Source organism: Lagopus leucura, unplaced genomic scaffold, assembly GCF_019238085.1.
Source record: "Lagopus leucura isolate 7727_CA_CO unplaced genomic scaffold, USGS_WTPT01 Super-Scaffold_100057, whole genome shotgun sequence".
Taxonomy (NCBI): domain Eukaryota; kingdom Metazoa; phylum Chordata; class Aves; order Galliformes; family Phasianidae; genus Lagopus; species Lagopus leucura.
Genome location: NW_024962303.1, coordinates 211,578 through 234,667, shown reverse-complemented (window position 1 = coordinate 234,667; position 23,090 = coordinate 211,578). Strand labels below are relative to the sequence as shown.

General features: G+C 53.9%; 1 protein-coding gene and 1 long non-coding RNA gene across 4 annotated transcripts in view; both read right to left on the bottom strand.

The window, feature by feature from the left end:
- Positions 1–791, bottom strand: part of NHSL2 (NHS like 2) — an 18,194-nt gene extending 17,403 nt beyond the window's left edge. For all 3 annotated transcript variants that reach the window (XM_042886380.1, XM_042886381.1, XM_042886382.1), the window contains exon 1: positions 531–791. In XM_042886380.1, coding sequence (XP_042742314.1) covers positions 531–768 — 238 coding nt within the window. In that variant the 5' untranslated portion in view covers positions 769–791. The remainder of the gene's footprint in view (positions 1–530) is intronic.
- Positions 792–16,278: 15,487 nt separating this feature from the next.
- On the bottom strand, positions 16,279–22,885 carry LOC122188277. The gene is made up of 2 exons (XR_006181539.1): positions 22,838–22,885; positions 16,279–18,242 (listed from the first exon to the last, which is right to left on the bottom strand). It is a non-coding gene; the product is annotated as an uncharacterized LOC122188277 (long non-coding RNA).
- Positions 22,886–23,090: the final 205 nt, after the last annotated feature.

The following is a 23,090-nucleotide window of genomic DNA, read 5'->3' as shown; positions in this document are numbered from 1 at the left end:
CTCCAACCCTCCCAAAGCGTTTTAAAATAAACTTTTCTAAACAAATCCAAAAATGAGCTTATTTTAAGCTCTTCCGAAGCAGGCTGCCTGCTTCTGACCCGGTGATGAAGCCGGTGCCAAAGAGAAAGGCTTGAAAAGGGAAACGAAAGCGGTTCGGGCAAAAACAAACCCCTCCCGCTGTCGGGAGCGGGCAGCACGCTGCGGCCGCGGGCTGTCACCTCGGCCGTGCCAAACCTGCGTGGAAGCTGCTGTAAGGGATGCAAGGATGGAGGCGAGGATCTGCTCAGCCCCGCATCGCCTCTTTCCCGACGAGGCTGCAACGGGACAGCCCCGGGAAGAGGGGTACAGAGCGAACCTCAGCCGTCATCCTGGGAGCTGCCGGCTGCTGGGGGGAAAATCCCGGCCGTGCAGAGCGCGGCGCTGCCGCTGAGCTGCCCCGACGTCACCCCGGCACGGCGCTCCGTCCCCAGGCAGGTGCCGCCCCGGAGGCGGAGGTGACACGGAGCCCGACCCGTGAGCCTTCCCCTTACCTGGCCGTCCCCGCAGCAGCTCCTGCAGGCGGGAGGCCCTGCGGTGCAGCCGCCCGGTGCGGCGCCCCAGAGCCTCGACGTGTCCCTCGATGTCCCCCAGCAAAGCGAGCGAATGGCCGCACAGCTCGGCGAGCTGCCGGAGCAGGGTGAGAGCAGCCAGGCTGCAGACATCCCGCAGCTCCACCAGCGGCACGGCACGGCTCTGCCGAGCCACCACGCTTCGCTTGTAGAACGGCATGGCACGGCTCGGCACGGCTCGGCACGGCCGGCCCCGCTCCCCCGGCCCCGCGGCTGCTCGGGCTCTGGGCCGGCCGATGGGAGGAGGAGGAGGAGGAGGAAGAAGAGGAGGGAGGGGCGGCCGCGCTCGGGGATGCTCGGCCGAGTCCCCGGTTGTTCCCTGCAAAGCTTCCCTCGGGTCCCCTCACCTCAGCACACACCAAAACAAATATTTGTCTCGGTCCCGGAGCAGAAATTCCCCTCTTTGAAGCCGCCCCCGCCCCGGGGTGCTCCGCTCCGAGAGCTGCGGGCTCTGCTCGTCGGGAGCCGCGGGGCAACGCCGCTGGGACGTGGGGGTGGGAGGGCAGAAACCCCCCGGGCAGCGATGGGCACCGGGAGTGGGATTTCCTTGCAGTCCCCAAAGCTTGCCGCCCCTTCACACGGCTCTCCGGACTTTAACGCTGCCTTTCTGGCCGTGTGGGTCCTCTGCACCCCCACGTTCAACTTCCCACAGCTTTGTTTGCTCTCTTCATGCCGGAATTTTTTTATCTTCTCATGCAGGAAAAAGCAAAGTGCGTTGGCAGCACGTCCGTACGGATGTGTCCTTGTGGGGTCACGGCTCTGAAGCGCAGCTCAAGAGCAGCAGGGATGGGATTTCTACGCATCCCAAAAGCTGAGGAGAGCCCAGCACCATTGCTGGGGGGGAGGGGGGAGGAGGAGGGCTGCGGCGAGCACAAAGCACCGCTCCCCCCACGCACTCTTGCAGCATCCAAATATTTCCAGCTCTGGGAATATCCTGGGCTGGGTGCCGCCCTGCCTGCATGCTGAGCCTCACTGTGCTGCTCCGTGCTGGACTCTGCTTGGCCTTGCAGCCATCCAAACCCAGCCTCTTCCCTTTGCTCCCCACTCCCAGTTCGGTTCCCCTTGAGCTCTCCTCTAAGCTGCAGAGGGTAAATTCAGCACTGCAGTTGTGGGGTTGGACGTATTGATCCCAGTGTATTCAATGTGGTGCCTCCATTCCAGACTTCTGTATGTTGCAGATGGAGAAACTGAGGCACAGGCTCACGTCCTGCCATGAGGGTGAGGTCGGTGCCTAACCATGAATCACCTGTGGGGCACGGAGAGCATCTGGAGCCCATCAGATCCCTCATGCAGGTGCGGCAGGGAGGAAAGGGCTGTGCCGAGCTCTGGGAGCCCGCTGTGTGCTGCCACAATCCTCCAGCCCATCCTGCCCCAGCACCGACCTCTGTGCTGCCAGAAAAGGGAGAATACACACCGACAACGTGCCTATTTTTGCGGGGTTTCCAGCTGAGAGCTGCTTGCTTTAGGTTGTCCTTACAGGGGCTGGGCAAAGCCGTGCTCCCTGCCTGCTGCCATGCGCACCAACGGCTCGAGCTGTTGCTGGACTGGTGGTGGGGCTGATTGCTGGATTGGCCACGGGGGTTCACCAGCCCACCTCACATAGGGCTGGCCAAGGAGGAGCAGCCACGGTCGTGCCCTGTAGCTGCAGGGCAAACCCCGCAGGAGAAATCCTGCAGGGAAGCAGTGCAGGGCAAGGTTGGCTCCGACCCTGGTTTGGTCTGTGCTCGCCGTGCCCATCCTGTTCTGAGGGATTCGTCCCATTTCTTAAGGCTTTGCATATTGCAAACCCTGCTGTGGGCAGCGCTGGGGGAATCTGTGGGGCGCAGGCAGCTCTGTACAGAACCCGATGGGGCCACGCCTGCAGCCGGCTGCCGCGGACGTGCAGGATGCCAGCACACGGAGCTGGGGATCCTGTGGGAAATATCCTGCTTGGCCACCGGCTGGGCAGGAGCGTGGCCAGCTCTACGAGCACTGATTGCAACCAGATGCTGCTGCTCCAGCACCGCAGCAACCCGGAGACGGCCCACGCACCGACACGGTGCCGCAGTGCTGCCGATGCTGGGGATGCTCCAACGCGGAGTGCGTGGCACCAGGCGCCGGGTCGTCCCACCCCAACCAACGGACCCACAGCTCCACCGGCACAGCGGCTCCCATTGGGCTCCCGGTGCCCACTGGAGGGTGCTCTCTGCCAAGCTTTGCTGCAGCTCTTCCCTTTCAGCTGTGGCTCCTGCAGGATCTGATGCCATTTCCTACACAAATATTCTCTCCGTTGCGCCACGGTGTTTGCTTGCTGAAGCGGATCCCCAGCCTTCACCCCGTTCTCTGGCTCGGTGAGGTTTCTCTGCGATGCTTACGACTCTGTCTGGATTCAATCAGCTCCCTTCTGTCTCATCGACAAACTGGGCTCCGCTTCCCGGCTCCTTCCCCTTCCAGATGGCTGCTGAAAGCATTAAGCCCTGCTATGGGACAGCGGTTGCTGCCTTCATGACAAACCGAGATCCCTTCTGTCCCATCTCAGCCTTTGCTTTCCGGAGCAGCATTCTCCTCCCACCCTCTTGTGCTGCTCCTTGCAAAGAGGTCTGAGCGGGCCGTGCTCCATCCTTACCAGGGACCTTCCAAGCAGGCTGACAAACTTCCCTTTGCAGAGCCCATCTGCACTCCACTCATCTATTTTTAAGCACAACTGAAAACCATTTTCCAGGAACCAACATACTGGACTGCAATCCCTCAGTCCCAGTGAGGCGTGCTGGGGCCAGGCCCTCAACATCTTTCTAAAGGCAGATCTGCAGTGAAAGCAATGCTGCTGAAACCAGCAGGGTCCCCGAGCCACCCTGTGAGCACTTTGGGACTGCAAGAGGGGCTGTGGCCGTGCTGCTTCCTACCATGGAGGAGATGGCTTTGCTGTCCCCACCTTCAGCACCCCAGCAATGGGATCAATAGGAGCAGCACAGCCACGTGGCTCCAGCTCATCCTCTCCCATCAATGAGCAGTGTCACACTGGGTGATCCATCACTGTCACTTCCCATTAGGATAATAAATGTCTCTTGCTGCATAACCTGCTCTGTGGTCCTGCCAGCCCCGGCTGCGCTCCCTACACGTATCAAACACGCGCAGAACGCTGTCATTACTGTCTGTGTCATTTGCTAAGTGGCTCCCAGCAAGTTAAATAAACGTCACTTAGAACTTCTCCTCATCACAACACGACGCTCAGAAGCTGCTCTGCTCCATTCCTGCCCGGAGCTCACAGAGAAATGGGGGTGGGTGAGGGGTAGATCCCTTAGCAGCAACGTTCTGTTGCTAACATCAGTGCTGATAAGGCTGCGTTTGGCTGCGTGTGCTTTGGCTGTTTTTCTCATGAGCAGAAAACTCCGGGACCTGGGCCATGAGCTACAGCCAAGTCAATGAGAGCCATCGCTGGTTTTGTGCTTTCTGAAGTGAGATCACATGGAAAACATGGGGAGTGAAGAGCTCTCATAGCCCAGCGCCCCGTGGCAGCCAGGCTGCTGCAGGAAGGCTCCCAGGAGCCCCAGAGCCCTGCAGAGGGGTGCTGGATCCATCCTGCTGGGATGCTCCTATTGGTTTTCTATTGATTGGCATTTCAGCAGCAGCTGGGGCTTCCCAGAGAGGTGAGGAAGGTCGTGGAGGAACATGGGGTCAAAAAGTCATTTCTACGTGCAAAGAACCATAGGATGTGCATAGAATGGGAGCACAGCCCAGGCAGGGAGGCACCTCACCATCTGAGGGAAAGGGAAAGAGGATGAGATGGATGGGATCCCAACCCAGTTGCATCTTGAGATCCTCCAGTGATGGGGACTCATCACAGCCCCACGAGCCCTGTGCTGGTGCACGGTTGTCCCCACTGCACTTCCCTATACCAAGACCCAACCCCTCCTGGTGCAGCTCAGAGCCACTGCTCACAGTTCCATCATGTGGAGAAAACATCACAGTGAGTCCAGACCCAACTCCATTGGCCTTGTCCACAGCTGTCTCTGTGGTCTTCCTCTGCACCTTCTCCCCACCATCTGTGTCATTCTTCAATTGCAGGGCCAGAACCAAACACAGCACTCTGGCTGCGACCTGAGAAGCTCTGACAGAGATCCACATCCAGCAGGACTGGCAGCAGCACTTCAATGAACGCCTCGCTTAAGTGGGAGTTTCAAAATCAATCTATTGACTGAGGATGGTAATTATCCCTCAGTGTTGAAAAGGAGTTCATTGGTGCACATCACTGCCTGGAACACCCAACCCAGTACTGTGTTCCTACGTACTTCCCATGTCATTCTTCCCCTCAGGATGGGCTCTTTGATCCTAGTGCCCAATTGTGGCCATCCACCACTTCTGAAGGAGTTCTCTCAAGCCCTGCTTTGCTCCAGCAGATTCCTAATGCAGAGCTTGCATTGAGCACCAAGATTGCTTTAGGATCCATCTCCTCTTAGTATTCCTTCGATTTCCAGGGGTGTAAGCAGTTCCTGGCTTGCCAAGCTTCCACTCTAGGAGAATTCAAGCCACCACCTGCACCATGGACTTCCCCTGTAGCCCTCAGTTCCAGACACCCACAGAAGCGATGCTCTCTGGGCACTTCCCATGCAGGAGAAGCACCACCAGGTGTCACTGAAGCTAAAGGGTTCTTGGGGCTGAGAACACCCCCAGAGCAAGGAGCAGCACCTCAATACCTCGAGGTGGGTCAGCACGAAGCTGAGGCTCTCCTGAACCAAGCAGGAGGTGCCTCCATCCCCTCTTTGCCATATGTGCCCTGCCTGGGCTCTACCAAGAGGTGAAGACATCACCCTATAGGGTGGATGGGGGGATCCTGAGCAAGGCCCCCCTGCTCAAGCTTTGCCTCACATTGAAATTCAGTGTTTCAAGCCCTCTTCTAACAAACTTTTAATGTGTGGCTGTGACTGCAAATGGCCAAGCAGCAGCAGTGCACAACACAGCGATGTATTTAATTAGATAGGGGCTAGTTTATATGCAACATTTATTTTAAAAACATATTAAATTACCAGCATATTTTCTGCCTGGATTTACATAAATATTCATAGGGCTCGAGAGGGGGGGGGTGATGGTGGGGAAAAACTGCCTCTCCCAGAAATAAATAGAGTTTAGGTGTCCCCAGGGGTTTGTGGAGAGCTATTCCTGCTGCTAAGGGTCATAAATCACAGCATTATGGAGGTTGGAAGAGCCCTCTCAGGTCCTTAAGTCCAACCCTACTGTGGCCATCACTGCATCCCTCAGTGCCACATCCCCACGGCTCACCTCAGGGATGGTGAACCCATCACTCCCTAAGCTGCCTGCGTATCGTTGCTCTTTGGAGAAGAGAGATTAATTTCTGAAGTGTCACAAATAGGAGACAGGATAAAACATCACACTGCACTCCCAAATCAGCCCCGTGGGAGCAGGTGGCACCCTGGCTTTGGAGCATCCCCTCCAAGGGGCAGGGAATGGGAGAACCCACGGGATGGGAGGGCTGAACCTCGTGCCTTTTGCCATGAAAACCAGGGTCACTCACAGGTGCCCTTCTCACAGCCTGGGAGCCCTGAGCCCGGCGAGGGGGGGAGCTTTGAAGAGTCAGAGCTGGGAGCAGCGTGGGCAGAGGAGCTGCAGGGCAGGGGCAGCTATTTCTGATGCCTTTCATTTCTGTTCTGACACTCAGCTGCTTCTGAGGCTCCCATGCGTTCAAAAGGATGTTGCTCCAGTTTCTCTTCGGATACAACTTCACTCCTGACTTTCAAAGCTCCTAGGTGAGGAGCTCACATACACAGCATCCGGGCAAAGCCACCTTCAGCCCCTCACCGCTGCAGGGGCAAAAGCCCTGACCCTATCAGGGTCGCCTTCACACTGCACATCTCAGCTCCTTCCCACTCCACTCCTGCCCACCTGAAGCCAACGGCTCCTTGGGCAACAAGCTTGTTCTTTTGGGTCATACAGCCTAAGAACTCCTGCACAGGTGGGCCCAACACTGATGGCAGTGGATGGATCCCCTCCCATGATGTGTGTGACTGAGGCTGCAGACAGCAGTCTGAAGTATATTATAGCCCAGCTTCTCTTGGCCCCTTCAAACTGAGCATTGCCATTGAAAACAACTGCAGAACGCCTGTGGTGCCTGAACTCTTGGCAGCTTGATGCTCGGTCCCCGGTTAGCTTTAGCTGGTTTTGCTTTTAACATTAGTGATTGTAATTGATATCTGAACACAGGATAACTGCTTCTGGATTGAGCTGCTGTCAGCCTTCATGACAGTTCATTCCATCACAGGATGATTTATGTGAGCTCAGGGCCTCACAGGTACGATTTTTCTGTCTTCCTGCCCAGGAGCTGCTTTCATTTCAACCTCAGCACCTCTTCTTGCAGCTAACAAACCAGTGCTCATTTTCTGCCATTTGTTTGCATTAGCACTGGTCTGACTGAGCACAACAGGAGGAATGCGTGCACCTACAGCTGGAGCTGCAGCAACAGCAGAGCCACACATGAGCGGGTTCATCATCCTTTGGTTGATGCTCACTTCCACCTATCTGGTTGGGGAGGAGCCCTGGTGGGAGCACTGTGCACAGAGGCACCGTGTTGGTTCTCTTCCAAGCTGTCCCCACGCAGGGTCAGTCACCCCAAGTCACCTCTCAGCAGCAGCACTTCCATACCCAGCGATGACGTGCCATGCATAGGGCATGGGGTGAGGCACGAGGTGCCATCATGCATGCCCACCCCTGAGCACTGGGCTGGCGTTACCCAGCAGATGGAGACGCACAGAGAAAGCCCTTCCCACCCTTCACACAAAGCCAAGAGGCAAAGAAAAGGCCCTCTGTCCTCCTCCTCTTTAGCACTGCTTCTCCCCAGTGCAGGGGAAGCAATTACCCAGCTTTCTCTTCATGCCTGGCATGGAGAGGCTGCTCTTCCACTCTGCACGCACCCCAACACCTTGCTGCAGAGTTAAGGGAGCACCACACCATGGGTTTCCTCTCACTCCCTCATTCTCTGATAGGGATCTGTTGATTTTATCTTCTCTATTTTCCCCCCAGTACCCGACTCAATTAACCAAGCTGGGTCTGCTTTGCCTTTGGGAGGAGACAACTCCCCACGAGGAGGGACACAGAACCTAGCAGTCCCTGGGTGTAACACAACTGAAAGCACAGCAATGTCAGCAGAGCAGCAAGGTCCCGGGCTGCAGCAAGAGAGGATGTGCTCAAATGCAACAAGCACAGAAATAAAGAAACCACTTACCTCCTAAATGCACACAGGGATCTCCAACAAGGCACCCTTGCCTCCACTGCCAACCCTTAAATGAGGGGCTGGGAAGGGGTGGATCCTTCACTGCATACACCTGAGCTCCCCTGAGTTGGTCCTGCCTTCCCACCAGCTGCCCTGTCACTGCTTCAAGCCATGAATTAGCATTTCTGCTGCATTGGGTTTAGCCCTGAGCCCTCGACAAGCACCTCCTGCCTCCGGTTATAACTGATCTGGATGATGTTCTTGAATTGATGCTATTGATGTCCCCTCCTGAAGGTCGGTCTGCTAATAAAGTCACACGATGGTATTTATGCTAATATGAACATTAATTACCTGCCATCTTTATGTGTATTAATGGTTTGCTTGTGATGCTCTTTATAGCTGTAATGGAAGGCTGGTGACTGATATACCTCTGCTCTTTATGGAGGCAATTAAGAAGAGAGCACTTTCAGGCATCTATTCACAAACACCCACCAGGACATGGAGATTCCAGCACAGAATGGCTCTGCTCTAAGGGACAAGGACCTCAGCTCCAGCTATTGTGGTGTTGGATGCAATGAGCTTCAAGAGTCCTTCCAACTCAAGTGATCCTATTTCCCAGGAGTACGGATATTCCCATTCTTCCCAGTGGCCACAGGACTTCTTCCCCTCTTTGATTCAGACGCAGCAGCCCCAGAGCAGAGCAGTGCCATGGGGTCCCTCTGACACCTCCCCAGTCTGGTGCTTACAGCACTTCAGCCTCCATATCCAAACCAGACACCTGTATTTCATGGGTCAGCCTGGCTCCCAGCAGGAAGCTCACTGCCAGCTGACCACACATCACTGGCTGTTAGGATGGAGTTCTCAGCAGGGGATGCATCCCTGGGGGGTGTCAGTGCCCCCGAGCACAGCAGAGGCTTCTGGTGATGCACCAGGATCCCTCTTCTCCTCTGGTGTGGCCTCCTTCCTTGTGGACAGCTGAGACATCACTGCTGATCTCAGTGCTGGCTGTGTTTGGGCTGTTTATCTCCCAGAGGGGCCGGTTGTGCTCTCACAGGGGTGAGGAGAGCCCTGCTTGGTGCTCGCCCTGCTGGGGCTGGCTCTCCCGTTCTGCTCTTTGCAGTGGGGTCACGGCTCACTCCTGTCCTCTTGGGGTGCCCATGGGGTGGGCGAGCAGCGCTCCAGAATGCATTCCCCAAAAGGAACTCCTTCAGCCACTGGGCAGCAAATCTGTGCTATCACACATCCTCAACCTTCACCTCCTGCCTTGCTCTGCTCACATCAGCTCACCTGGGGCTGTCAGTGAGCCAGCAGAAGCTGTATGAACATCCATCCCGTGCACGGAGCGCCCTGCACCACCCGAGCAGATGGGCAGAGGGGCAGGATTAAAAACCACACTCCGTTTTGAGGCAACGGAACGCACTGTGCCGAAGCAGAGAGGGAATGAGATCCTCTCTTCCTCTCTGCCTGCTCAGTATTAAATATTTCACAGCTCGTGGAGTCCCGGCGCGCATTAGCATATGGCAGAGTTGCCTCATTTTTGGCTACTGAGAGAGAATGATTAATTAGTCAGACATTTTTCTGTCGGAAAGGGAAAACATTGCGATGGTTGCGGTTGGCGGCGTGCTGATGTTTGGTGTTCCTGTAAGGAAGAGGAGGACGCGCTCGTTGGCACGAGGCCCTGAAATGTTTACCAGCAAACATTCCTCCTTGCTGGCTTAAATGAGAAGATGACACCGTGTGTGTTGGAGGAGCCACGCGTTGGGCATTGGCCCTTAGGAAGGGGAAATTTGGCACGGCCGTCTCCCACTGCAGCAATGCACCTCTCCAACTGTAAATGGAAACACAGAGTTTGGAGGAAAGCAACTCTGCTTTCACTCCCAGGAAGTGAAAATAAGAGCTGGAGGGGTTTGTAACGAGCGTCATGGAATGCAAATGGAAGCGCAGGTGTCCAAAAGCGTGAAAGGGGACGGGAGGAGTGAGGTACAGTGACAGCTGAGGACAGGATGGAGCTGAGCCAACGTGCTGCAGCATGCACAAAGGCCATGGCACGGGGCTTAGGGACAGGCAGGTGGCACCAGGACAGCGTGTCATTCACATCTCCTCTCGTGGTCTGGGTGAGAGGACAGATGGTGTGTGCCAGGATGGCCAAAAGCAGCAGGCAGCTGAGACTCACCTGAGTGCTGAGACTCAGCGGGTCCTGAGGCAGAAGGTCATCCCCTGCAGTAAGTGCTGGGCTCCTCAGAGGTGTAAAAATCTGTCTGTTTGGGGAGTGTGTGCAATGGGGAATGGGAGCAGGCAGCAAGCACGGCCACATCAGAGCACAGAAACATTACATTTAGAGGTTTGGGGGTGGAGAAGAGCAGTGTTGCACTGGCACGGGCTGCCCAGGGAGCGAGGGGATCACCTGGAGGTGCCCCAGAACCGTGGGGATTTGGCACTGAGGGATGGGGTTGGGCATGGTGGGATCTGAGAGGTCATTTCCAGCCTCAGTGGTGCTGTGGTTCTATAAAAAAGAGGCGGCTCTCTGTCAGATGAGGTCAGCAGGGATGCACAGTGATGCAGCAGGTAGCTCTGAGAGATGCCCATGGAAAGCAATCCCAAGGGTTGGCTCAAGGGAGGATGCACAATACTGTGGTCCTGACAAAGCACCTGAGCCCTGGAGTCACAGGATCACGAATCCTAGAGTACCCCAAGCTGCTTGCTTTTCCCTTGCTGGATAAGCGGTGGCAAATCAGGTCGTGTGGAACTAAATGGAGCATTAACTGCTCTTCCTTCAGAGCTCCCGCTGCAGCCTCTCTGGGGAAATAAAGGCTGTTCCAAAACGGGGCTGGGGTCAGATGCTGCTCACCTCTGAGCTTTGCAGAGCTGTGGGACTGGAGGAAGCTGCTGGCAGAGGGCAGAGTGTGAGGATGGGCAGAGGAACAGTCCCACAGGATCCAACCGGTGCCTCATCGCTGGGTTTTAAACCCCGGATTGCTATTTCTCCCTCTCCTGTAAGCCATGAAATTCAGGTGAAGGAGCCAACACTGCTTTGGCAGCACCACAAAGCAAGGGCCAGCCCCAGGGGCGGCAGAGAAGGAGCTGCCCTCGGAGCAGCTCTCCTCCTGGACCAAGAGTCTGTCTTTGGGAGAAGCAGCATCTGCCGCTTCAGACACCTGGAAAGAGCTCCGTGATGCAGCCCAAGGTGGGGTGCGGGTCTCCCCAGGAAGCGGGATGCTGAGTGATGGGATGGAGTGGGATGGAGAGGTCCTGAGGGCACCTGGGCTGAGGAAAGCTCCTAGAAAGAGCCAGCCCAGCTTTGGAGTGAGCAGTTCCCACACACAGCTCGGCACGGAGCTCCCTCCTGCTCTTGGTGCTCCTGGGAGAAACCTTACCAGTGGGAACAGCGCGGAGCAGGCAGGCCGAGGCTCAGTGCCAGGGAATGGATCCAGGGAGTGAGGTCAGAGGGTGGGACTCGGCTTTTGGGCACACATGCCAACCCCTGAGCTCTTCCCTTCCCACTCTTTTCCCATGCTGCCCTCCCCATGGACCTGCTGGCACACGCAGCCAGTGGGTTTCCCCCCAGCTCGCTGCTGCATTGATGGGGCAGTGCATCCTGCTGGCACAGCCCCCTGTACAGAGCATTAGTGAGATGCAATTGACTGCCCTGGTGCTCATTGCCAGGGGGAGTTAACAAGGTTAATCACCAAGTCCTGAGTCATAAAAACAAACCTATATGAAATAAAAGACCATCGGGTGATTCATTGGTGGAAGTGCCTCCCCTGTTCCCAGTGAAAGCGCTCTCAGCCATCTCCGTGGCGTTGTTCCTTTCACTTCCATGGCTTTAACTCACAAACCATCACTGGAGCCCCAGGACCCACTTCAGATGGGGTGCTGCTACTGTAGGAATAGCTCATCCCAGGTCAGGGGCACAGCCTCAGTGCCCATAGGTGCCATCTGCAATAAGGCCACAGCAATGCATTGCTTTTTCCCCCTCTGGTCCTCTCCACTTCTTTCTGTCCCATCTAAACGTGGGCGGTCTGCATCCAAACACGTTTATGTTGTTGTTGTTTTTGGTTTTCTTTTTTGATGGTTCACTTCAAACATTTCTTCACTCAACCTCCCAGGTGTCTTCTGAGGCTGCTCAGTCCTTTCTGAGTGTCACAGCAGGCTGAATCACTGTGCTGTGCATACGAGTCAACTTCTCACAGCACACATCCCTACCAGATGTTCTGCAACAACCCCAAACTCCAGAGCTTGACTTCCAAGGAGCTCTGCCTGCATTCACAGCAATAAATCCCTCTGGCAGTCAAAACTTGGCTTGGAAGGAGCTGGGGCTGGGCTGGTGGTTGGCTTCTGGGAAGGTGGCCCACGGGTGAGCAGAGGGGTCCCCAGTCCTTGAGCAGGATCTGGGCAGCCATGGGTACCCTCCATAAGCTCTCTAAGCTCCATCCTTGGACGAGCCCCGGGTTTGGATGGAGCTGTTTCAGACAGATCCTCTCTTTCACTTCGTTATGCAGCGCGAAGAGGGAATGGCTTCCAAGCTTCTGCCAGCACCAAATGTGTGTTTGCACAGATTGGAAAGGTTACCTGGTTTCGCTCCATCTGAGATGGGTTATTTACTATAAATATGTTTGCGCTGGAGTCGTGAAAATTAAGGCATGTTGATTGAAAACCTTACAGCAGATGTTGGGGCGTCCCCCAGGAAACTGTCAGAGGCGTCTTTTGGTAGCATGGAAGTGACACTTGCTGCAGAAACAGTTTGGGAAAGGAGCGTTGTGCTGGGGGGGGGTTGTGCTGCTGGCAGGATATCGGGTCCCCGTTTGATGCATTAGGCAATGTGTTAAATTTTAATCAAAAGCACATTTATTATACATGCTAGTCAAAAAAAGAAAACAGAAACAGCAACCAGCCGGGGCTGCTGCTACTCATCAGCTTCCTTAGAAATGGCTGGAGAGAATGGGGAGCGCGTGTGGGCAGCAGGAGGGCTCTGAATGGTGCTGCTGTTAGAGCTGCTGACCTGAGAAAGGAATAGGCTTTCTTCTCCAAGAGAGCAGTGACGCACAGCACAGCTGCCCAGGGGGGTCACCATCCCTGGAGGTGTCCCAGAACAGTGGGGATGTGGCACTGAAGGATGCGGGGATGGCACAGTGGGGTGGGCTGGGGTCAGAGTGGTGGAAGAAGGAGCGGGGTGTCCGTGGCTCTGGGGGGGACTGCAGGGGAGCAGAGGCTGTGGGCTCACTGCTGGGAGTCACGTTCTTTGTGCGGTGCGGGGCCACGTGGGTTGATGGGGGCTGGAAATAAAGCAGGCGGTGATTTATGGGGAGGGGGGAGGGCTGCTCGTAAATCAGGTAATGTTTGGGAGGAGGTGAGGTGGTGATGCAGAGATCTCCGTTTTCCGATGCAAAGCCGGGAAAGGAAAATAAAGAAGAAAGAAATGAACGGGGAAGAGCTGGTGGGAGAAGAGCAGGCCTGGGATCAGGTATCTCGCTGTCAGTGGGAATGGTTTTCAGCGAGAAAATGATTGCAAACTGCTGCATGAGTGGGATTTCACCCTGTCAGATGGAACATAAAGCTGTGGGAAGGGCTGGGCGGGCTGCAGCCATCATTGGGCAGATGCTGTGCACAGCAGCACGCTGGTTTCTGTGTCCCCTGCATGGATGCTGTTAAAGATAAACAAAGTACACAGCCTGCATCACGTGGGAATCTTCATGGAAAAGCTGTTTCTCTACGTATGTGCCTTCCCTGTGCAATGCCATCCAGCAATGGGTATCTCAGAGGATGCTCGGGGAGGTGGTGAAGCAGGAGCCAGAGCTCTGCCAGGGTGACCACGAGCCACGTGGATCCAGAGGGAATTTCTTCTGCACATCAGGTTGACGATGAGCTTCTTCAAACTGCACAGCCTCAAGGCACACAGCGCCCTGTGCCCAGCTATTCCCTAGATCTGACCCAGACCCAGAAGACGAGCACCATGTGGAAGGAAGCAGCCACTTGAGTTCTGCTGGGGACCAGCAGAAATTGCAGGCTGGGTTATAAACACATATAAAAACAATAAGAATATAAGCATGGTATGTTTATATTACAGACTGATACAACATAAACATGCTGTGGTTTATGGCCTGCCAGCATCCGTCGAGCCCCCAGACGATGTTTTCTCTCCTTATGCATCTCTCTTTCTCCCTGGGCCACGGGGAGGTGCCCAAATCAGCCACTTGGAGTCCTTCACCGTTACATTTTAATGTCAGCGCTGTTGTTTCCCCACTCCCAGGACTGAATTGAGGTGAACTTGAATAGCCCAGAGAGCCTGGCTCCCTGCAAACTTTCTTCCTCCAAAGCGCTCCTGTACACCGCATTATTGAAAGCATTTCCTCTGTCTCCATGCCAAGCACGCTGCGGCTTTCTCTAGCATTAATGAGCCTAGGTCAGAGCTAGCTAAGAGAGGTCTTGAAATGCAGCCTTCCAAATTGGCTCTGCTCTGTGCCCATGTGAAGGCAAAAGGGTGAAGGGAGGCTGTGAGGGCTGGGATGAATGGGGGGATTGTGCCCAGCTCCCAACCCCAGCACGGCCCCGATGCGCTCTGCTCGGCCTTCAGCCCTGCCCTGTCCTTGGGGCTGCGCTGCATCCTGGATATCTTCGAGCCCAACAACCCCCTTCGTGCTGCACCACAGGAACTCTGTGTTAATTAGCTGTAAGGGACAGACGAGCTGCCTGGGCTGGGGTGCTGTGGGATGAGCTGTCTGCAGCCGGCGTTGCATAATGTGGGTATTTTTAGCATTGCTGTGCTCATCCCCACCGGATGCAGCAAAAGAGAATCAACTGTGCCGAGTGACAAACAATGCCCAGACCTCACGGGAGGAGGGATGGAAGAGCAGGAGGAGCCTGAACTGGGCTCCCCAGTGTCTGCTTCCCTGCAGCTGCCAGGCTACAGGGGCAGCATGCAGCCAATGGCGCCAGCTCTACGGCTTCCTGTGCCACGTTTCCACCTGGCCGTCCCAACACAAGCACTGGTTCAATGATGCCATTTGTTAAGACTCTGCCATTGACCTGAAAGATGTTGGCCCTGCATTACCCTGCTGGTACATAAAGCACACAACACGTTCTGCAACAACGTCTCGGATTGGATATTAGGACAAATTTCTTCTCTGAAAGAGCAGCGATGCACAGCACAGCTGCCCAAGGAGCGGTGAGGTCACCGTCCCCAGAGGTGTTCCAGAGCCATGGGGATGATGGAACTGAGGGATGTGTTGATGGGCACGTTGGGGGGGGCTGGAGTTGGACATGGGGATCTTACAGGTTTTTTCCAGCCTTAGTTTGCAGACTGCAAAACCTGCATCTTCGCAAGGACATGCACGTGGCCCTTGTTGCATCAAATGGCTGCAAGAAGTTACCCCCTCCAAATTAAAATCAGGGTAATTCTGACTTGTGGAAGGGCATCATCTGTTGGCAGACCTGTGTGCGTGTCAGAAAGACCTTCCCAGCAACGTGTTTTCAGGGAAATGAGGCTTTCCCAGTTGGCAATCACAGCATTGCTCATGCCTGACAAACTGGCAACGTGTGAGTAATTATCTAATTAACCTCCACTCAGCAGAGGCAGTAGCGACGCATCCCTCCTGCTTCACTAAAACTGCCCATTTCCCAGTGGGTTTTGGTAAATTAGGAGGGAAAAAGGAAAAAAGAGGAGGAGCAGCCTCCCATGCAGGGAACCAGACGTAGCAGCACCGGTGACGTACCCCAATCGTAATGAAATGGGCTGAAGCAAGGACTAACAAGGCTTTTAGATCTGAGGGGACACTGATGGCCATGGCAAGGCAATAGCAACGTGAAGAGAAGAGACTGCCAGGCCCTGGCTGTGCAAGCAGGTCCGATGGAGGAGATGATGGACGTGAGCTGCAGAGCAATGCTGAGGAAAGCGATCCGGTATGGATAGGAGCAACCAGCCCTGGGTTGGCCAAAGTCAACCTCGGGTCAGCAGGAGGACCAGGACAGCCCACATCTCAGACACGTTACAGAAAGAAGATCCATTGGAATTGGAGAGATGCTGTGTGAGGACTGCATGGTTACCAAAGGAGATGGCATTTAGGTAAGAGAGAAGTGACAGAGGACATCTGTGGGCTGGAAGGGACCATGGGCAGAGGGAGATGTGCTCAGGGGTTTAAAGAAATTTTGGCAGCTTCTTTCCTCCTCTTTTTCCCCCCGTGGCAAAATGCTAAATGTAGAAAGCAGAAGGAATAAGAGATCCTAAAGGTTCTTAGGCATAAAGATGAAACCACAGCGTCGTGTCAGTAGAATCATGGAACAAATCAGGTTGGAGCAGACTGTGTTTGGTCTGACGTGATGCGTGGGAAGCTCTGGGTGGGAGGAAGAGGTGTCTGGAGGTCTCTGGTCCCATTCCCTGCTCAGACCAAGGCTATCTGCTGCACAGGGGATGCGTGAGCGTGCAGTGAGAGACCAAAATGAGATTGCAAACAGCAGTGCTTTCCGGCTCCGGTGATGCTCATTATCACTCAGTGCAATGCCTTGCTATAATTAAAGCGTGCCTTCCATGTTGTGATTAAATTCTTTTCTAATTAAGTGAGCTACGTGGTTACAGCTTGTTATTCGTGGGCAATTAGCAACTTTTCCTTCCTTTGTGTATTTAATATGCCGTATTTATGTTTGTGCTGTGTTCCAATGGCCCCACGAGCACTGCTTGGACCACGTGAAGGATCCTGGTGGGTCCCATTCCAAAGAAGAGCTCCTGAAGGTTGGGACAAGGTGATCTTTGAGGTCCCTTCCAACCCAAGGTATTCTATGGGCCTGTGATTTATGGAGGAAGGGTTCTGCTTCTGGGTTTCTCCTGAATCACCACTATTTTTAGAGTGGAAAAAAAACCCACAGAGCCCTGAGTTTGAAGCCATCCCATTCTGGATGGATGAGTGCAGCAACTCCAGCAGGGATTGCTCCAGGGAGGCCGCCCAGGAACACAGAGGGCACCACAGAGGAAGGGACAGGAGACACCCCCAGTCGATCCCCTCGCTCAAAGCAAGACCCAGTTTGAAGCGAGATCCCATTGCCATCAAGGCCAGCTTCTCCAGAGGCAGAGCCAAGTCTGCAGGCTGGAGGAGATCACACAGCCCAAGCTGATGCCAGCTGGTGCTGTGCTGGTTTAACTGGGAGAACTGCCTATGGAACAGCTGGCCCTGGAAGTCTACAAAACCCTCCATAGTGAGAGCGCTCCATCCCCGCTCTCAGCTTCTCTCCTAAACCAGCCACAACCTGCAGCCCCATCCTCAGCAGAGCCTCAGTGCCCCTCCAGCCCCAGGGAGCAGCTTTTGCCCTCATGGCAGAGACCCTCCAGCCCCACTCTGTCTCCCCACGATCCCTGAGCTCACAGGCTCTCCTCCAGCCCGTTAACACAAGGCTTCCTTTCATTCCCTCCTCACAGCGACGTGTCTGGGCATTTATCTGCATCACTGCTTTGTGCCCCAGGGCCACCCACACCACATAGTTTTCCACGGCTGACGCTCAGCACACAGAACAGCTTTTGCTTTCTGTAGGGTTCTGCTGTGAGATGCCTCCCGTGGGCTCTCCTGGCTCATTCAGACTTCACCTGTTGGGGCTTCTGGAGTATTTATACCAGATAATTTCAAGTCACTTCACACCCTCCTGTGTCACGGTGCTGCTTTTCTCTACAGTGTATTATTATTCCATCACTTTCAATAATAGATCAGCAACAGAGCCATTACTCAGCACAGCTGCCACCTAACTGCTGTGCCACCAGGCTGGGTGCTCTCTGCAGGGCCTCACAGTGCTCCTCTGCTCTCCATCACTGCTCACTGTTCCAGGGGCACCTTCCTGGTCCCATTGCATCCCACGGCCACCCAGGCCAGCAATCAGCAGGCAGATGTGGCCTGGAGCTCATCAGACGTGCTCATGTGGAAAAAATGCCTCCTGTTTATCCCTGTGCAGAGACACTGCTTCCTGAGCTGTGCTTTTTTGCCTTAAATACAACGCCCCGGTGCAACGACATCAGAAGAAGCCGGAGCAGTTTGCAACCCATCCAAGCCATGCAATGAGATCACCCAGCAATCGCTCCCCGATTTGCTCTCTGTGCCATTTCTGTTCATTGCATCCACAGGCAGAGCAAAGCAGGGAGGAGCACTGAGCACAGGCAGCCCTGGTGCTGCAGGTGGGAGATGCAGTCTCAGAGGAGGACGAGCTTTTCCCCTTCCTTTAATTTAAAATTACAGGTGCTCAGAGATGAGCGTGCGGCTCCAGGGAGTTCTCCATCCAAAAAGCTGCTGAGTGGATAAGTGGTTTGAAATGGTTGATAGGAAAACTGGGGCCCGACGCTCTGAGGAGGAGGAGTTGTGATGCCTTTCCATTTGAAGAAGGGCTCAGCAGCGAGCGAGGAGATCAGCAGAAGCAGCAGCAAAATTGTTTGAAGTCCTCTAAGTACGTATAAATGCATATGGCTGTACGGACAGGGAGAAAAAAGGGGAGAAAATGAGAAGGCTGCTTTAATTTTTTTCCTTCTTGCCATGGGTAGATGAGCTTAGTTTGAACTTCTCATCAGGTTCTGTAATGAGGTTTTATCCCCTTTTCTTTGGAGGTGTCAGTGGGATGAGGATTTTCTTCCCCCACTTTCAGCAGCCCTGCTCTATCTCCCACCCTGATGCTGTGCTGAAGCACTTCACCTGCTTCTTTCTGCATGCCTCCATTTACATTCTCAGTCCCAGGCTGCTGAGCTCTGAGCTCAGTGCCTTCCAGAACCTTTTCCCACCCATTCCTGCTGCCCCTGCTCCGACAGAAGCAAGTCATAGGAACGAGCTGTGAGACTCTGACTCCTCTACCAAGCAGACTTGGCTGTGAGCAGTCCCTGGGGCCAAATCCTGCTCAGGTTCCTTTGCTGCCCTACCAACAAGGGATGCTCCCATCAGCTGGCTCAGAATGCCCATGTGAGGTTGTTCTTGGTTGGTCACCCCCTTTCCATAGCAGGGCAGCAGTTGTGGAGCTGGCACTGAGCAGAGCTGGGTTCATCCAGGGACACAGCAGAGGCACTGCTCCTTCCCATGCGATGGAAACAACTCTTATTCCAAGTGCCTCAGTCCATTTCAACGTTTGCTTTCCTGCTCTCATGCTGCATGCCAAGCACGCTGCTTCCCACTCCATGCATTCAGCTCAAGGCCTCCTCTCTAATAGCCTTGGTTCTACCTGTGCAAAGCGAAGAGATCTGGCTGATGGCTCGGGAGATGCAAGGGATGCTGCATGGCATTGTCATCAGAGACAAATCCTAATGGCATCCTGCAGATGGATCTGAGAGCAGAGGAGGTAATGATGTCCCAGGGCACACCCCTCCATGCTACGCTCCCATGTACCATTAAGTCCTGTGCACACTCCAAGATTAAAAAGAGAGCAGTCTAATTAGAGCCTACATAAATTTGGATCTCCTAAAATATGACTGATTAATAATGCATCATACTCCAGCAACAAAGAGCTGTAAATCCCCCTTGCCATGGCATCGTGCTGCATGCCATACCAGGAGCTGCCAGCAACTCCAGGCTCCTAAATCACATCCTAAATCACATTTGCTTAGGTTCATCTCCAATAAACCAGAAAGCCTTAATTCTCCGAGTTCAATAAATAACACGTCTGTCTTGAGCACAGCAAGTAATTCATTGCCTCCCATGCAACCAATGGCTCAAAGAGCCTCGTTTAGAGCTATTTACAGGGGATGACTCTCCCATGTTCTAGGGCTGATGGTGGAGTCTCTCATTTGCGAATTACTGGGTAAATCTGACCATTAATTAGAGGAATAATCACCGCTTCACGTCCCTGCAGTCATTCTAACGTGGAAGAAAACAGTCATTCTGGTTGGGTTGCGGGAGGATGCTGGGCTCTAATTGGGTCCCAGACACAGAGGAGAACAGGAGCAGGGTTCTGAGGCTGCTTTGCACACTGAGCCCATTGTGAAGAGGTCACTGTCTGGCTCTGGTGATGCTCACCAGGAGCTGGGATCTTGCTGCTTGGTGGCCTGCTCCTGCCCCCCAGGAGCCAGCAATGGGGATGCACCCCCCAACCATGGTGCGTGCTGCTGGTGCTCTGCTGAAGGAAGATGGATGCTCCAGCTGCAGGCTAACAGCTCTTGGCTGGGCGATATCCAGAGACAGAGTATTATAAATAACAGGAGATGAGCAGCACTGTTAGTGCTTCAGACTCCTCTGATGTGCTCGTTAATGTCTGCAAATGAGCTGCACTCAAGTGTTTAGCAACATCAAGTTGCAAATGTCGCCAACAGAGAAATCTAAATCTTTAACTGATTTTAAAAGGCTTTAAAATTGCAGGGCTCCCGTTCACACACAATCCAGAGGAGTGTAAATAACACACAACTTATTTTCGTGCTTCGCCCTTCATTGGGAAACAGGACAAAGCTCTGTACTGCTCAGCGCAGAAACCGCAGGGAGGAGAGGGAGAATTGGAAGGGAGACGCAGTGGAAAAAAGCACAGGCAGAAGACCAGGCAGGATAGAATGGCTTCATGGGAAGGGAACTCCAAAGAGGTGTTGGAGAAGAGGTGGTTCCCTAGAGGCACGAGGGCAAGGAGGGTCTGAGCACTTCAAGAGCCACTTGCCTTTCATTGCCCTGCATTCCCACTGCGATTTGGCAGGTTTAGGGCTGCCCTTGCTCTTTGTCAAGCTTGGCAATAAGAGCATCAAATTCAACCAAGGCATCCAAGATACTCCCATCTTGCTCCACAGCTGGCTGGCTGCCCCAGAGGTGCATCTCCATAGAGATGTCTTCACTGAGCCATCAGGCCCTGAGGAGGGCAAAGAAAGCTGAGCCTGCTGGATGTGGGAGTGAGAAAGTCTTCTGGCAGGAAAAACCTGGGACTGCAGCAAAGAGGAGAGCAGGGTCTCTTATGGCCCAACAGCTTAAACCTTCCTTGTTCAGATCATAAAAATCTGAGATTACAGTTGGAAAACAGCAAGGACATGAAAGCCAATGGCGATGCACATCCACCAGGTACAGATCTGCTATGGGGCCGGATCCCATTGCTTGTGAAAGGCTTTGAAGGCAGAGGTGGAGAACTTTGGGCCAGTGGTAGCCCAGAGAGGGGCTGCCCTCATGATCCAGATTTCCAAAGGCATTGATGGCTCAGCATTGGATGGGGCTTGGCCCAATGGCTCTTTGTCAGGGAACAGAGGTGGGGAGCCACGCAGATTTGTGGTGGGGGAAGTGAGCATTTGGAACCATCTCGGTGCACTGAATGAGTGGTCTGAAATGGATGAGAGAAGAGTCGGTAATGCAAGGGCAGAGTGCTGCTCTCAGAGGAAGAAAGGACAGAGCCCCACGTGATGCAAGGAGGAATATCTGGCACTACAGCAGAACTGCAGGGCTGGGCAGAAAGGCTTATAGGGGACAGCAAGCTTCACTCAAGGCCTCCTTACCATGGGCTGGGCTGTCCTTACTCTTCAGTCCCTCTCTAGGCTCCCCAGTTGGGGCTCCCTGTTCTTGGATGATGGCACTGAAACTTCTCACACTGCCTTTCCAGCATCCCAAGCTTTCATTCAGTCTTCATCTGCTCAGATCTCCTTCTTAAGAGATAGTGGAGGTTCCAGGATCTTTTTCCCCATAAAAGGTTAATTGTGGTCCCTCTTAACCTGGGCTACTCTACATCCTGCCGTTGGAATGAAACAGTAAAACAATGCAGCTGACCTTGCGCTTTGAACTTAGAGAAAATCCACAAAACACAGAATTAGTTCTCAAGAAAATACCACTACGGACACTCACTAAATGGAAATGGAAAAGGTGATGCCTCCTAAATCTTCTCCTGATGTGCCTCAAGGCTCTCACACCAGCACTGCTAAGCATGGAGGCACCAAGAGAGCAAGCATCCGAAAGCAGTAGGTGAACTGGAAGGGGAATGCCCTGTTCCTTGCTAACTCCTGTTCATTTCTGACCTGTTACATGGCTTTCTGATTCTCTGGGGCATGTCTGCACAGCAGCAGCTCTGTTGGTGTCAGACAACCTGCCACACCAGCTCTTTTAGGTGCTAGGTTCCTCCGCTCCTCGCCCAGCTCCCAGGTTGTCCACCTCCAGCTTTCATCCAGTGTGCTATTCAATTAATTAAATACTCTCTCCTGCAGATTGCTGGCTGAGGGTGACACACGTTTAATGAACAGCTGCAGGTCCCTAATCACATTGGCAATTAGGAGTGTAATTAGAGCACTTGCAAATGGTTTTCATGCTGATAAAACATGACAGGATAGAACGCTTTCACTCACTGTCAGCTGTCAGGCAATCTGTTATCCATCTAATGGCAATTTAATTACAAATTCCTTCATCACCTTCGTTTCCGGTTGCTCTGGGCTATGGCTTGGCATCTCTTGGGTCAAACAGTGTTGACCCAAGGAGTGGGATTTCAGGATGACCAAGGAGCTCTTCCCTCCACCTGCTTTGGGATGGAGGTTGTTGCACTGGCCAAGAACCTGCCCAAAGGGTCGTGAAGCAGTCACAACATGGTGAAGGCTCCCTTTGTTTCACCTTTGTCTCCAAGGCTTCCTGAGCTAAGGCAGCACTGGGAATCAGCGCACACATAGGAGGATCTGCTCACCTCGTCCTCATTGCTTGCAGACCAGAAGGGTCCCACCTCACTGGGGAACCACGCAATGATCGTGGCCCCAAGGCTTCTGGAGTTCAAGGCACTGGGCTTGAATTTTGGGTGGTCCTGTGTGGAGCCAGGAGTTGGATTAAATGGTCCTTGTGAGTCCTTTCCAACTGAAGATATTATATGACTCTGTGATACAGCTGCTCCCCATAACCACCTAAGAGACATCTGATGTGCCCCAGCCAACAGAAGCCATTTGTCTCAAAGTCACACATGGAGACAGCGAGGAACAGAACAAAGGACTTCTAGTGACAACTTAAGGACAAAGATCCAACAAGCAACTGCCACAGAACAGGTACTTAAAGACATTCTGTAGGGAAAGGCAGTGGCAGATAACCAGCTCTAAATTAGCCAATAAAGGGAGATGGTCACAATCCAATTAAAGAAAGAAAGATTAGCTTACCTGCCCCAAGGACCAGGGCTCACCAAATACTCCATCAGAAGGGATCCCTGCATAGAGAACCTTCCCCTGGGGCAGCCAGCCCTTAAATGAGACTTAGGGAGGGGTGGAACCTGGTGAATTGCTTCCACCTGTGCTCCCAGGACTGGCTGTGTCCCTTCCCAAGGCGCTCAGGCATTGCCTTGGCCATTTCCATACATGCTAGAACCCAAATGTCACCCGAAACACGGAACCCACCAAAAAGTGGTGATGCCTG